Source organism: Chrysemys picta, chromosome 4 (genome assembly GCF_011386835.1).
Source record: "Chrysemys picta bellii isolate R12L10 chromosome 4, ASM1138683v2, whole genome shotgun sequence".
In the NCBI taxonomy this organism is placed as follows: Eukaryota; Metazoa; Chordata; order Testudines; family Emydidae; genus Chrysemys; species Chrysemys picta.
In genome coordinates, this window is record NC_088794.1 from 46,724,471 (window position 1) to 46,740,900 (window position 16,430).

Sequence of the window (16,430 nt, forward strand, 5' to 3'; positions counted from 1 at the left end):
GCCCCCATGTGGCCATGCACACACACACACACACACACGCACACACACACACACACCGCAATTCCCTGAGCTAGCCTCCCCCCCACACACACACATACACACACAGAGACAGAGTGATTCCCTGAGCTAGCTGCTCTCCCCCACTCCCCATGCTCTCCGTCCATGGCCATGTCCAGTCCCCTTTTTCCAATCCAGGCCTGGAAGGCACTGAGCTCCTACAAAATGGAGCTCAGGAGTAATTTTGTGACCTACCAGCAGGTGCAGCCACTGGGACTCCTTCTCCAGGGGAGGGAGGAGAGACAATCAGTTTCTATTTGTGTTCTTGGCTCGTTTGCTCTCTTCCTCAGGTCACTGGCCTAAGCTTCTCTTCCCGCAGGGCTAGAGCTGACTGAAAAGCTCCAAGGGACTCAGGGAAAGAAGGATTCAGTTCCAGGGACAGAGGGTGCTAAGTGCAGGAGAGACACTGAGCTGTGCATTTGGAAGCTAGGACTGGAGGCGACTCCCCTTCCTAGCTACACCAAGAGCGGCTGATCTTCTTCCATTTGCATGCTGTAATGTAACATGGAGATGTGTCCTCAAGTGCAGGGCCAACTTCTTCGAGAGTCATGACAGGATGGAGTGCAGGAAGGGGTGTTAACCACCTTAGGGCAATATGGCGACAATATAGAAACGCTGGGACAAGGCTCCCTTCATTTCAGAGTTAACATGCTTAGCACTCTGCCTAGCGATTTCTTAACATGTACCTCCAGCATGTCATTACAAATTATTCCACATCAATTCTATGGCATTTTGATTTTTTTCTCTCTGAAAAATACTTACCTTTAATCATACAGGGTGTTTCACTGGAGAGGTTTCTCTGGGCCTGATCTTGAAAGGTCTTCTGGCCACTACACTGGCCACTACAACCCTCCAACCAAGCCAAAGAGAAATGTACCAGCAAGTGCTCAATATTTCTCAGAATGAGGCCCTCAGCGGAGACGAAGGATGGTCTTGTGGCTACAACACAAGACAGGAATGGCTGGACATCTGGGTTCAATTCCTGGCTTTGCCACAGACTGCCTGTGTGACCAAGGCATTTAATGTCTCAGTTCTCCTTCTGTCAAATAGAGATGATAGCACTTCCTGAGTCTGTCTTGTCCCTTTAGAATATAAACCTCTTAGGGTACAGGCAGTGTCTAGCACAATGAGACCTAGCTGGGGCCTAGACACTACTGTAAAATATGTGATCAGATGGAGGTACTTCATAAGCCAGCCCTTCTTGGAAATATCACAATGTAGGTCATCTTTCTCCTCCCTCTTGAGGATTTGCTAACAAGTCACAGACAGCCTCCAGTGCACATACATTGCCTGACTATTAACCACTAAGCAGAACAGATAAAGCTCTGTCATGTATAGTTCTGACACTGTACAAGCCTGAGAACCATTGTTTTTACTTGTTCAAAGTATCAGCCAAGCAGTCAAAGAGCGATTGAGTGTCTATGTAGCTGAAGGAAAGTTTATTAAAGAACAAGAAAATAAAAATATGACCAAATAACTATAAAATGAATTTGCTAAATGTCACTTTTAGGCCTGGTCTACACTAGGAGTTTATCTCGAATTTAGCAGCATTAAACCGAATTAACCCTGCACTCGTACACACAACGAAGCCCTTTACTTCGACATAAAGGGCTCTTAATATCAGTATCTGTACTCCTCCCCGACAAGGGGAGTAGCGCTGAAATCGGTATTGCCATTTCAGATTAGGGTTAGTGTGGCCGCAATTCGACAGTATTGGCCTCCAGGAGCTATCCAACAGTGTACCATTGTGACCTCTCTGGACAGCAATCTGAACTTGGATGCACTGGCCAGGTAGACAGGAAAAGCCCCGTGAACTTTTGAATTACATTTCCTGTTTGACCAGCGTGCAGAGCACAGGTGACCATGCAGAGCTCATCAACACAGGTAACCATGCAGTCTGAGAATCGAAAAAAAGAGCACCAGCATGGACTGTACGGGAGGTACTGGATCTGATCGCTACATGGGGAGAGGATTCAGTGCTAGCAGAATTACGTTCCAAAAGACGAAATGCCAAAACATTTGAAAAAATCTCCAAGGGCATGATGGAGAGAGGCCACAATAGGGACTCACTACAGTGCCACGTGAAAGTTAAGGACCTCAGACAAGCCTATCAAAAAACAAAGGAGGCAAATGGTCGCTCCGGGTCAGAGCCGCAGACATGCTGCTTCTACGCTGAGCTGCATGCAATTCTAGGGAGGGCCGCCACTACTACCCCACCTCTGACCGTGGATTCCGAGGCGGGGGTAATCTCAGCCATGCCTGAGGATTCTGTGGATGGGGAAGAGGAGGAGGAGGATGACGACGACGAGCTTGCGGAGAGCACACAGCACTCCGTTCTCCCCAACAGCCAGGATCTTTTTCTCAGCCTGACTGAAGCACCCTCCCAACCCCCAGACAATGAGGCCATGGAAGGGACCTCTGGTGAGTGTACCTTTGTAAATATAAAACATGGTTTAAAAGCAAGCGTTTTTTAATGATTAATTTGCCCTGAGGACTTGGGATGCATTCGCGGCCAGTGCAGCTACTGGAAAAGTCTGTTAACGTGTCTGGGGATGGAGCAGAAATCCTCCAGGGACATCTCCATGAAGCTCTCCTGGAGGTACTCCAAAAGCCTTTCCACAAGGTTTCTTGGCAGTGGAGCCTTATTCCGTCCTCCATGGTAGGACACTTGACCACGCCATGCTAGTAGCAAGTAATCTGGTATCATTGCATGACAAAGTCTGGCAGCGTATGATCCCGGTGTTTGCTGGCATTCAAGCAACATCCGTTCTTTATCTCGCTGTGTTATCCTCAGGAGAGTGATATCGTTCATGGTAACCTGGTTGAAATATGGGAATTTAATTAAGGGGACAGAGGTGGCCGTTCCTACTGGGCTGTTTGCCTGTGGCTGAAAAGAAATCCTTCCCTGCAGTTAGCCAAGCGGGGGCGGGTGGGGGATCTTCCCTGATACCAGCCACGCGGTGGGGGGAGGGATAAAGCGATCATCCCAGAGAATTGGATGGGGGAGGGGTTAGTTTGGTTTCTGCTGCTGCACGTTAACAGGAAAACCGCAGCACTCAACGGGCTTTGCTTGGTATGTGGGAAAGGAGGGCACTGCTTGTAGGAAAGCTGCAGAAGCTGAAAGACAATGGCTTACCATGGCCGCATGCAAGCCGAATTCTGTTGCCCGGACCTGCATCTGTACTCTCTAACACCAAAGCCACAGGCACTCAATATTAAGAAGCAAAATGCGACCTTGTACCGAAATCACATGTGCTATGTAATGTGAATAGTGTTGTTCACCGTGAAAGAGTATAAGCATTGTTCTGTAAAATGTATCTTTTTAAATACTTCTCTCCCTTTTTTCCCTCCCTCCCGCAGCTGCAAATTTTTCAAGCCTCCCTCCTCCGTCCCGGAGGCAATCTCAGATAAGGCAGTGAAAAAAGGGACGCAAGACGAAATGTTCTCGGAAATCATGGAATCCACCCGCAATGAAAGAGCTCATCTGAATGAGTGGAAGGACATGGTATCAAAGTACAGGAAAGATGCCAGTGAACATGAGGCCATGAGGGATGCTCGAGATGAGAGGTGGCAGGCTGCAACACTGGGGCTGCTGTGTGATCAAATGGACATGCTCCGGCATCTGGTGGAACTTCAGGAACGGCAGTAGGAGCACAGAGTGCCGCTGCAGCCACTGTATAACCTCCCTCCCCCCTCACCATGCTCCATAGCCTCCTCACCCAGACGTGTAAGAACATGGGGGGGCGGAGGCTCCGTGCACCCTCCCACTCCACCTCAATGGACAGCCTAACCAAAAGGCAGTCATTATATTGAACTTTTTTATTGGCCTTTTCCTTCCCTTCTATCCTCCTCCCAAACCCCACCCGGCTACCTTGTCAGTTCTCTCCCTCTTTTTATAATCAATTAATAAAGAATGCATGATTTTTAAATGATAGTGACTTTATTTCCTTTGAAAGCAAGCTGGGATCGAAGGGGGAGGATGGGTTGCTTACAGAGAACGAGTCAATCAAGGGGGTGGGTTTTCATTCAGGAGAAACAAACAGAACTTTCACACGGTAGCCTGGCCAGTCATGAAACTGGTTTTCAATACTTCTCTGATGTGCAGTGCTTCCTGGTGTGCTCTTCTAATCGCCCTAGTGTCTGGCTGTGCGTAATCAGTGGCCAGGCGATTTGCCTCAGCCTCCCACCCCGCCATAAAGGTCTCCCCCTTACTCTCACAGAGATTGTGGAGCACACAGCAAGCAGCAATAACAATGGGGATATTGGTTTGGCTGAGGTCTGAGTGAGTCAGTAAAGTGTGCCAGTGACCTTTTAAATGTCCAAATGCATATTCTACCACCATTCTGCACTTGCTCAGCCTGTAGTTGAACAGCTCCTGACTACTGTCCAGGCTGCCTGTGTATGGCTTCATGAGCCATGGCATTAAGGGGTAGGCTGGGTCCCCAAGGATAACTATGGCATTTCAACATCCCCAACTGTTATTTTCTGGTCTGGGAAGTAAATCCCTTGCTGCAGCCGTTTAAACAGAGTAGTGTTCCTGAAGATGCGAGCATCATGAACCCTTCCCGGCCATCCCACGTTGATGTTGGTGAAACATCCCTTGTGATCCACCAGTGCTTGCAGCATCATTGAAAAGTACCCCTTGCGGTTTACATACTGGCTGCCCTGGTGCTCCGGTGCCAAGATATGGATATGGGTTCCATCTATCGCCCCACCACAGTTAGGGAATCCCATTGCAGCAAAGCCATCCACTATTACCTGCATGTTTCCCAGAGTCACTACCTTTGGTAGCAGCACCTGAGTGATTGCTTTGGCTACTTGCATCACAGCAGCCCCCACAGTAGATTTGCCCACTCCAAATTGATTCCCGACTGACCGGTAGCTGTCTGGCGTTGCAAGCTTCCACAGGGCTATCGCCACTCGCTTCTCAACTGTGAAGGCTGCTCTCATCTTGGTATTCTGGCGCTTCAGGGCAGGGGAAAGCAAGTCACAAAGTTCCATGAAAGTGCCCTTACGCATGTGAAAGTTTCGCAGCCACTGGGAATCATCCCACACCTGCAACACTATGCGGTCCCACCAGTCTGTGCTTGTTTCCCGGGCCCAGAATCAGCGTTCCATGGCATGAACCTGCCCCATTAACAGCATGATCTCCAAAGCGCCGGGGCCTGCGGTTTGATAGAATTCCATGTCCAGGCCCTCATCACTCTCGTCGCCGTGCTGCTATAGCCTACTCTTCGTCGCCTGGTTTTGCAGGTTCTGGTTCAGCATAAACTGCATGATAACGGGCGAGGTGTTTACAATGTTCATGACTGCTGTCTTGAGCTGAGCGGGCTCCACTCTTGCCATGGTATGGCGTCTGCACTGTTCACCCAGGAAAAAGACGCGAATGGTTGTCTGCCATTGCTTTCCCGGAAGGAGGGGGAAGATGTACCCAGAACCACCTGCAACAATGTTTTTGGCCCCATCAGGCATGGGGATCTCAACCCAGAATTCCAATGGGTGGAGGAGACTGCGGGAACTATGGGATAGCTATGGGATAGCTACCCACAGTGCAACACTCCGGAAATTGACACTAGCCCCAGTACATGGACGCACACCGCCGAATTAAAGTGCTTAGTTTGGCCGCATACATTCGACTTTATACAATATGTTGCCAAAAACCGGTTTCTGTAAAATCGGAATAATCCCATAGTGTAGACATACCCCATGTCAGGTAGGCAAGGCTGCATCATAACAGAACTGAGAAATAAACAAAGAAACCAAAAACCCCAACCCTTGGATCCAAGAATTCATAAAAAGCAAATAGTAGGAAAATTACACACAAGGCTCTAAATGTGATGTTTCAGCCCCTATAGTATTTTATGCAACACAAATATCCCCGCTTACATTTCTGGCCTGCCTTTCACATCTCGATATCCAGGGGGCATCCAATCAATCAAGCAGTTCTACCAATCAAAAGGCCCAGTTGTCCCCTCAATTCACACCGGGCTTGGGGGACACGCAGAATGCTAGTTCAACAGCACAATCTCCATTTACTGTAATCCTGGAGTGGGGAGCACAGCAGGGACTGGGCTCTGTGGATTGCAAAGGGGCCAGCCAGGGAGGGAATGTGGAATAGCTATACTACAGGAAAATCAACACACACACAAGTGCTGTGGCTTGGGGGCAACAGATCAGAAGTCTCAGAGTACAGTTCTGGAGGGAATCATGCTCCCAAGGGGGATAGGATGCCGTGGAAAGCCCTGGATCTGTATGCGGGTAGCCTTGGATACTGATGCATAAGGCTGAACACCCCATTTCTGGGGATGGGGCAAACCCTATCCCCAATTAAACAATTGAGAGGTAACGCTGCAAAACAAAATCTCCAGAGTGCACTGCCCCCTATGCAGGACAGAGAAAGACCTGCTGGAAGGAATATGGCCCAGTCCTTAGCTCTAATGAGGTGTCAGAGGAATCAATGTACGTTTTTATTTCTTCACTTTTCTCCTCCCAATTTTCCCAGCTGTATTTGGCTTCTAACTGCCCTTTATAGCCCTCTCACTTCTATAGGTGGCTCCTCACAGAATCAATCCCCTTGGGGACAGCTACTGAATCTATTCCCCTTTGATGCCATAATGCAGGTCTCCCTTCACCAATCCCCTTCCATACACGGAAGCCCACTATTGTTGAATGCTGCTGGTATATGTTTTTGGAACTAAACGAGTTCCCTCCCAAATGTACATTTGTGCTCTTTTTGCCTTCAACTCCTCCTCCTGCTCCACCCATGTCTCCCCTTAGACAGCCTCTTTGTGCTCTTCTTGCATGGTCATCTTCACACCTTCCCCCCTTCCACTTGGACTCAACTACCTTTTCTCTGCATCAAACCCTGTCCCCTCTTTTTCAAATGCTCTTCTCCCTCACAGCCTTTCAAGGACAGCATCTGCAAGACTCCACGCTTTCTTCACCACCTGTACCATCAGCTAGTGTATCATCTCGATCTGAACTGTTTTGCCTGTGATTGAACTAGGCTGTACTCTCCTGGAGGCAAGGCCTGTGTCGCTTTGTATCTTTTCACAGGGTTTAGCATACTGAAGCACTTGACAAATAATAATAAAGATCAGGGAAGTATTTTTAGTGCTGTTCTATCCCAGCGGCTAGAGTAGGGAAAAGCTAGGGAACTTAATTACACAGATTTCCACCCTTGCCCAGCATCTTATTTACTCAACAGGGTCCAAATTACTCAACAGGTGCCTCTCCCCCAGCCCAGTCCAGCCAGAGCTGCTGCAGCCAGGGAGAGGCGCCTCTCACCCGGCCCCAAGCAGCTCCAGTGAGAGAAGGCTGAGGGGAGTCCACCCCAAACCCTTCATCCCCTACCCAACTCTAGAGCCCATACCCCCAGCTGGAGCCCTCATCCCCCTGCACCCCAATCCTATGCCCCAGCCCTAAGCCCCCTCCCACACCCTGAACCCCTCATCCCCAGCCCCACCCCAGAACTTTCATCTCTAGTCAGAGCTCTCACCCAACCCTCTGTCCCCTCCCGCACCTTAAACTCCTCATCCCCAACCCCACTCCAGAGCCCGCACCCCCAGCCAGAGTCCTCATCTTCCCACACCCCAATCCTCTGGCCTAGCCCTAAGCCTCCTCCTACACCCTAATCCCCGGCCCACCCCAGAGCCTGCACCCCCAGCCAGAGCCCTTATCATCCTACACCCCAATCCAGGGAGTCACTGCTGCAAGGTGGGTGTAGGATGGGCTCGTTCTCCAGCTACTGCAGCCTCCCGTCTGCACCAGGCAGGATTAGGAGCGAGGTGGTGGAGGGGCCATATAGGTAATGGTGGGTCACAAAAAAAGACAAAATGCAGCTGCTGGGTCAGCTTAGTGAAAAGTCTGAGAACCACAGGTCTGCTCCACACACTGTTCTCAGGACTGTATGGTCAGGTATGTGTGTGGTCAAGATACCAGTCTGTTGGTCAGCTTTCACAGATGGACTTTTGGTGCTAGCAAGGATTCTTGCTCTATGGTTGTCTAGAGAAGGAGAGAAGTCAAAGGGGTAAAATTGAACCGCGGTGCACAATAACTTTTGGATTGTGAGTCACCATTCAGCTGTTTGGGAGGAAAACCACCCAATTCATGAGGGTTTCCTGTCAATCTTCAGGCTTTCGATTAGATCGATGATGACAATGTATTAGTGGCAAATAAACTAATACTTATAACATTACATTTAAATATATCTGCCAAAATCCAATATGTGCTAAGATACAGTCAACCTTCTGTTATACAAATGAAATGGAGGATACAAAAATAATTTAGATTCATTGGCTAGCAGGTACCAGAAAACGTACATTTTTCACTGTATTTGATACCTGCTATTGAATAATGAAAGTCCAGATAAATGAAATTTGATTGTATGGGAAGGGAAAAATACAGAGAAGAAATCCATATTCTTCTAACACACTTGCAGATGTCAGATTAAAATCACTGCCACCTATTATTCAGAGATTTCCTGTATGTAACACTATCATCTATTAGAAGCAGGCCCATTCTGAGTTCATGCACGTTACAGGTGTTGCTGTTCTTAAGGCACCTTAAGAAGGCAAAAGCAGCTTGAAAGTTTTACAGGTTTTCAATACTTCAGGGTGCTAGTAATTTATTAAATACACTAATAAACATTACCCATGGGCGGTTTCACAGTGCTAGAAGAAGTAACTTGGGCCAAAAGGAGTTAATTCAAACAAAAGAATACACTGAAAAATGTTTGAGGAAGAATATCAAGAATTAAACCAGTTATTATTTGTGCATATCAAACTCCAAGGAAAAAAGAGGCAGCTTCATCGTCAGTGGAAGTATTGCAAAACTGTGTTATGTAATAAAAATGGCCGGAAAAGCTTTCTGACAGCAGTCAAAATTAGGATGGCAAGGCACTATTGACCTGATTTTCACATGTGCTCAGCACCTCTGAAAATCAGGCTGTATAATGTCAAATCTAGAGTGGAGGAGAACTGCACTATAATATTATCAGTCGAAGATTTGATCTGATTTGATCTGACTATTGTGGGAAAAATTCTGAGTTGTCATTAAAAATGTTCACCAGTTTGTAATAATGAGAGTGGATAACATCTAGCACCACTCCACCTTCAATCACCCTCTTTTCTTTTGGGTTGTAGTTTACCCCTTGTTTTTTGTTACCAAGGCCAGTGAAAAGCTCTTACAGACAATTGGGTATTAATATGGCCAGCCAGTTACCTGAAAAGCTATTAAGTATTTCTATATGTTTGATCACTGCCGCTGTTCTCTTTCAGACCTGAAATGAGAATATTCTATTTTATTACATAATTTATAATAATTTAACCTATCGAGTTTTCAGTTGCTTGTATAAATGCCCTGGGCAAATATTCCACATCGTACTCCAGCTTCTGACTGGTGGACTTTGAAAGCCTTCTCCCGATCTCCTTGGCTTGGGAAGGTATCGAGATGACGACCCACTTTCTCAAAGTGGGGCAAATGCCAAAGTGGGTCTGGCTTCATGGGCGGTTTGTATTTCTTCAGCAGAGTGGAATACGTTTCGTATACTTTCCCCCGCCGTCTTATTTTCTGTTTTGCCTTATGACGAGCTTCGGCTGCTGCTCGTTGTCCCTCCATCCAAAGCTCCTTGTACTTGTGCTGAAAAACATCTATGATAGGGGTGGATGGGCGAGCTGGCATTCCATAGGTCATGGCATCAGGGAGGCGCGGCGGGTCCCTTTTAAAGTGACGCTCATCATCTTCCGGACGGCGGATGTCATGGATTTGGCGGTACTGGTAGTGTTCCTTTGTTGTGACAAGACCAGCTATGACTGCTCCACGATTCATGGCAACAAAATCACGCGGCAGCTCCTTTGTGGCCTTGCTAATGGGTTTCACTGAGTTCCAGTGGCCTATTGCTTCAGGAACTCCCCCATCGGTCCCACAAAGGGTTAGTCCATACACAAAATCAGATCCGGGCAACCGTGTGCACCTTGAGCGAGTCTTTCCTAGCTCTGGCTTGAGGATGAGGTGGTTCTGGAGCATGGTGTCCCTCACTACTCCAACTCTCTCGTTTTCCATCCCGGGCCGGAGCTCAGCCATTCTCAAGGGCAGCAGGGGAGGGGGACAGATAACGTTAGCACTGTGCCTCTTTTTCAGTTTCTGAAAAAGTTTAGGACTCCTAGATGCTTCCATTGCTGATTGACGAGAAACTAGCATAGATAGTCGTTCCCACTCTCTCATCTGATGAGGACAACTCAGCTTGTTAATCCTGCACGTGTAACTTGAGGCTCTGGTGACATCACAAACATACAATCCGTATTGTTATGATTTATTAGGTCATCAGACCCACGTATTTATTGCTTGCCATTCAGTCACCATTTACAGCAGTAGGAGGTAGATGGCTGTGGGTGAATTGTTAGTGCTCACTGAAGAGAAGGAGTGAAAGCCCCTGCTGGAGCCAGCATGACAGATATAGCGATGGTTTGGAATGAAGGGAGGGAATTTCTCTATGTCTAGGGGAGTTCGTTCCCTCTCGCTGGATGCTGCTAATCCAGCCCTGACAACAATGACTTGTCATCACTAGACAAGAATACTTCCAAAGAGCAATATTTTTCCTTCTTTTATACATCAAGTTATAACAATTGCTACTGTATGTATCAAAAAGCTTTCCAGACCAGGATACCTCAAATGCCTCTAAAAGGCCTGAATCTTTCCCGGGTTACACATTTCAAACATTGACAGGCACTGATAGATATGGCACTAGACACAGAAGTCAGCACACCTGGGTTTGATCCTTGGCTCTGCTACTAACCTGCTCATTAAGAGCCATAGTAAATCTCTCAGTGCCTCCATCTCCCGTTCCACCCTTTGTTTCTGTAATCTGTTTAGACTGTAAACTCTTCAGGGCCAGGACTGTCTCTCAGTACCTACCAATACACGGGTTTCTAGACTCTATTGTAATACTACTAATAATACTACAGTGTTAGGCTCTTTATAAATATCTAAAATAAATAACAGCACAATTCAATGTTGACTTGAAAAGCGCTTTCCAAGTCTGGATGCAGGTGTCCCCCTTATGCAGGAATTTCTAGTCACCCTGAATTGTGCCCAAGTGTGAATTCTATGATGTCAAACAAATCTCTGTTATGCACAATGCAGAGAACACCAAACTCATTCTATTGGTTACCTATGTATAGATCTAAGGCAAAGTTTCCAAGCAGAAAGACTAAGTTAGAACAAAATTAATTTGCCAAAATAATAAGGAAGTTCAGCTTCTTCAGTTAACCTAGTGTGAGATATTGCAGCACTCAGACATACTGTATGTTATATACTCCAAGATCTAGATTCAATGGGGAAGTGATATTCAGCTTTTACATTACATGTTGGGAGTTTTGTTCATTTACACCAGAACTTTAAATGTTCTATTTTATCTTTATTCCTATTCAAAGAAAGCAAGGAAGTTTTTATTTATTAGCTTTTAGAAGGAAGCCAGTTCTTCCGGAAATGGGAGGTGATGTTCTATTTACCCAATAACACAGATTATCTCAAATATGTGTTTATAGCCTGAATATGAAATCTCAATGAAAGGAAATTAAACTGCATAGACAGAAAACATTGAGCAAAGTTTATTCTCAACAATTTTATAATTATTAAATACCAAAGTGATTCTATGTTTTACCAAATTTATTTATATATATATATACACACACACACACACATATATATATATAAATAAATGTGAAGCCATTTTGATGTACTCCAATATAAAGAAAGCATTCTGAACTGGTAAAATTGTATCTATTTTGTTAAAATTGTTTTTAGGTCTGAGATACAGACCTGTAAAGGAGATTAGTAGTGAAAAGGCTAACAACTTCACCAGGAGCAACTAAAATCATATTTCCACTTCCTTTTTCTATATACAAGAGCCTCATAGTCCTGCTAATTTACCTCTGCTTCCACAGGCAACCAACTTCATTATCCTCTTAACATAAAAACGTATCTAAAGGGATATCTAAGGGGGTGGGGGAGAGCAATACATGCCAGCCTCCTAAATATAATTTTTCCTTATTAATTGAAAAAAAAATCTTACAGTGTCTTTGGAAGTCCCCAGTTTCTTCAGTCCATCCAGAGGTAGCAGATCAGCTGAATCCTTGTGAATAAACTGCACTGCCTGCTTCATTCTCCTCTGTTGTCGGAGAGATGCAGCTTCCCTCATCTCCACTTCCTTCCGACTAGGCTCGGTAAGGATACCTGAATAGAACATCTTTCTGACCGTGTGCCTCTCACTCTCTCGCTCTCTGAAGACGTTACACTCCTGTATAAAAATGAGCAGTGAAATGATCTATTGTCTGCACTTATAACTGAAGCCTCATGACGTTTGGAGACCAGCAGGTACTCTAGCCAGTGCAATGTAGTAAAGGAGGGGTTAGGCACATTGCAATATGCTGCACAAACAACATAGGTTTGTTCAGACTCAGTCTAGAGGAACAATCAGCATGCTTACTCCTCATTGGCTCCTCTGCAAGGGAGATCTGGAATGACAAAAGAACATTAGCCATAAGCTACCTGCCTTTCACATACACACTGCTAGGAGACTCCGAGTGGGTTGTTAAAAAAAAAAAGAAAGTAACATTTCACAAAATGAGAGTTTGCAAGTGGAACCAGTTTGTTTTCTAATAAAACAAATGTGGGTCTTTAAACAAAAATAAAGCAGAGATGTGTGCAATAAGCAATATAGGGGTGGCTCTTAAAAGCCTGCCAGGTGCCTTCGATAACTAAGGGCCACATTATGCCTTCAGATACTGCCCTGTGCAAGGGGCAATGTGCAAACTGCACTATCTAGAAGTAGCCCTTGGAGACACTGTGATACAGTGACACCCCCTGAGGCATAACCACTCCCCTCCTGTACTGAGTGAGCGGAGGAATCTGCTACAGCCCTTTACAGGTAACTGCTGATTGACACCATGTGAGGAAGAGCCCACCCACATCTGCCCAGGTGGTGGGAGGATTGAAGGGGAAATATGGGCACACAATCCCCTGCTCTCCCACCTGTATCTGGCGCCGTGGTCTGGGTAGGTTTCACGTGGCCATGCTGGGGTGTGTGGCTTGGCCTTACTCCCTGTGCAGCCATTAGACCCAGGCTCTTAACTATCTGCACTCTGATATGCTAAGTATCTGCAGCACTGGACGTGTGTCATGGTAATACTGCGGGTACTGAGGCCAGCTTATCTGTATCCATTCTTCTTATGAGAAACTGGGAAGATTTTAAGGACCATCACTATATGTGGATTTGTTTCAATATATCCAAGGAGTTTCACACGAGATTTCGCATGTTGAAGACAAACAACATGTTTATTATTATCAAAAGAGCCTGAACATTTGAACACTACAGCTTAGCCAGCCATGCAGTTTACATTGCACAGAACAGAGGCTGAAGACCAGAATTATTTTTTAATTAAAATAATATTTTGTGTTTGAAAACATGAGTAGGTTTTCTGGTTGGATTGTACATAAGGAGGGAAAAGAGCTATATTTGCATGGTTTTGACCAAACATCATTTTTTACTCAGTAATAAATATAATGCCTGTGCATGCACAGAAAGCACGAGGCAGGGCTGATGCTTATGACATGCATGTCTAAATATTTAGAACAGTCTGCATGGGTTCCACACATTGTAGAGACAGTAAGATCCTTGCCATCATCTTCCACCTAAACAGAGCCTTAACTCCCTTGGGTCACACACAGGGCTTCATTCTCTCACCCGGGACACAGCTCCTAACTCAGATTTTTATGTAGCCTTCATAGGGGTTTCACAAGTTTCTGTTTGTCACAGTTTACCAGCAAAAAGGAATGGGGGAGGCAGGGAGAAATATCCCAGAAAGTGACCAAAAGTAAGTGGAGATGGGGGTAAGAAGTAAAAAAAACCTGACCAACCAGGGAAAGACAAGTTTATCTCCTCTTGAAGAAACTGAGCTAATTATTTTTTTAAAGAAGAAAAAAAGGCAGGGCGGTAGGTAAACTGGCTGTAAATCACACAGGGTCAGGTTCTCATTCCTGTATTCCCGCTGACTAGTACCTCACTCCACAAGTAGTCTTATTAAAGTAAATGCAGGAAGGTGCTACATAATGAGAGGAAGGGGATCAGAATGTGGCTCACAGTTAGCCAGAGTGGGAGCAGCAGTCACCCATCCCGCCTACCTTACCCCCATCCCGCCTACCTTACCCCCATCCCGCCTACCTTACCCCCATCCCCTCATATAATCAGTCCAGTTGCAGCAATGCAGCATTAATCTCATATTAATTTATATTAGCACATTTAAACCTTAATACAGTTTCACTGCCAGGAAGGTGCTGAAGGCTAACAGGAGACCGTTTGTTCAGGATAGCTCCCAGCCGATGATGACAGGAAGACCAACTGTGACTTATGACAGAGTGAGAAATTATCCAAACATTTACATCAAACCCCTCCCCCACCCCGGCCCCACTGACATTCCATAAGCCATATGATTCAGAGAGCACACGGATACTCTGGTTCCAAAGACATCGCCTCTCTTCCAAGACAAAGAGTTACACTGATGTCAAGAGTCTCCTGGAGGCATGCTGCTCACGTCAGCGTACACCGCTGCTCTGTGCTGATGCTCGGGAGGAGGAGCCCCTTGGATAAGCTCAGGCCTCTGAGCTCTGTAACCAATTTAGTACAGCGTGCAACTGCATAGTCATCCTACCTAAGCCACTTTAGAACGTGACCCCAGGCTCCCGAAGAAGGGCAAATAGAATGCAGAATGCTCTGACGTGCAAGGCGTTTCTTTCCCATTCTTGACTGAAAAGGCCATTGAAGTGGGAACTGACCTGAGCATTCAGCAAGTCTGTGTCTGTGCTGAAAGATAACGACAAAAACATCCCCAACTGGCAAAACAGCTTGAACACGGATGAGGATAAAAGCACCTTATTTTTCACCTTAAAAACTATTTGGCACTCAGCCAGTTGATTAAATAAAGATGTTTAATTATCTCTATGCCATCCCTAAGGCAAGAGAGGGGACAATAAAACAAAGGCTCATATTAAAAGCAGTGTGTGAATTCTATATAAAAGGAGCCACGCTACAGAAGCATTCTGTGTCTAGCTGTATTAGCAACTGCCCAGTTAGTGCTGACTCACAGCAAGAAGAGCATCTGCATCAAAGCTGAGCTATCAGGTGGAGTACTAAAATAAAAGCTTCTACTACAGCTCCAAGGTACAGTTTACTTATTAATCTGGCAAACAAACAAGTCCCGCAAATTCACTTACACCATCCACGTTATAAATATACCTTACGCCAACAGATGAGCAGAAAATGTGCCCAATAAGATTAAATCTTTGTGCTTTAGGGCAATTTATAGGATAAAAAAGGGCTTTGGATTGACCCCCTTTCCTAGATGTTAAAGAGGAGGAAAAAAGCCACAAATCATCTATGTAATCAAAATATGCTGTATCCAGAGCAGTACATAAGTTTTTCCCTGTATTTTTAAACACACTCGTTAGCTTTTGTTACATACAAACAAACAAACGATCAACTCAGATTAGCCAAATGTATTCCTTCCTCCAAGTTTGGTATGTTTAAATCAGAAAATACTTTAGCAAAGGTCTCTTTCTGCTGGACAAAGGTGTTTCCATAGAAGAACTAGCTTTTATGGGAGTAAGACCTCAAAGGGTACGTCTACACTGCAAACAAAAACAAAACCCTGCAGCAGCGTCTCTAAGAGCCCGGATCTACAAACGTGGGCTCACACTATGGTGCTAAAAATAGCTGTTCTGGCTCAGACAGGCTGGATGTCCCTTCTCAGGCTTCAAAGCCAGAGCCAGAACATCTACTATTTTTATCGCATCTGTAGACCTGGGCTCTGTGACTCGCTGAAGTGGGGTTGGTTTTTGTTTTGTTTGGTTGGGGTTTTTTTGCACGGTAGACATACCCAAAGTTCATCGAGATCTTTCTCCCTGTTTCCTGACTCCAAAGTGGCATGAAACCAAGGCTGCCATCACCAGAAAACTTGAACCAGCCTGCTATCAAACACGTTCTCTTCTAATTTTGGAGGAATTCGTCCCCTCTTCCATGAAGCTGCCAGAGAGTCTGGCCAAATCAACGAGTGCCTTTGTAAGGTGTGGTGGTTGACAAGCCTCCTAACATTGATTATGGGCTATTTTTAGAGGGGACAGGAAAGGATCCTTGCAGCTAGACTACATCCTTCCCAATGAAATACATTCACATTTGCAAATGGAGAAAAATAAGTGCCCCACACAGCTCTGTGAATCCAGCTCCAGCACTTGCAGCAGCAGGTGCTTCCATTTGTGCATGGATTGACGACATGTGTAGTTTTCCCAGTGTTTGACAACAGTCTTTCTTCTGACTCATT

General features: G+C 45.7%; 2 protein-coding genes across 3 annotated transcripts in view; both read right to left on the reverse strand.

Annotated features, from left to right (window-relative positions):
- The window catches only part of NRIP3 (nuclear receptor interacting protein 3), a 32,366-nt gene extending 19,416 nt beyond the window's left edge, over positions 1–12,950 (reverse strand). Inside the window, exons 1-2 of one of the 2 annotated variants that reach the window (XM_065592208.1) lie at positions 12,611–12,950; positions 12,131–12,355 (exon numbers count right to left, since the gene is read on the reverse strand). In XM_065592208.1, coding sequence (XP_065448280.1) covers positions 12,131–12,304 — 174 coding nt within the window. In that variant the 5' untranslated portion in view covers positions 12,305–12,355; positions 12,611–12,950. Of the gene's footprint in view, positions 1–12,130; positions 12,567–12,610 lie in introns of those variants that run through there. The other variant, XM_005291709.5, reaches the window with a different exon arrangement.
- LOC135982733 (cilia- and flagella-associated protein 77-like) lies at positions 9,397–10,257 on the reverse strand. Its single transcript, XM_065590927.1, has one exon. The coding sequence runs from the start codon at positions 10,255–10,257 to the stop codon at positions 9,397–9,399; it is 861 nt and encodes a 286-aa protein (XP_065446999.1).
- Positions 12,951–16,430: the final 3,480 nt, after the last annotated feature.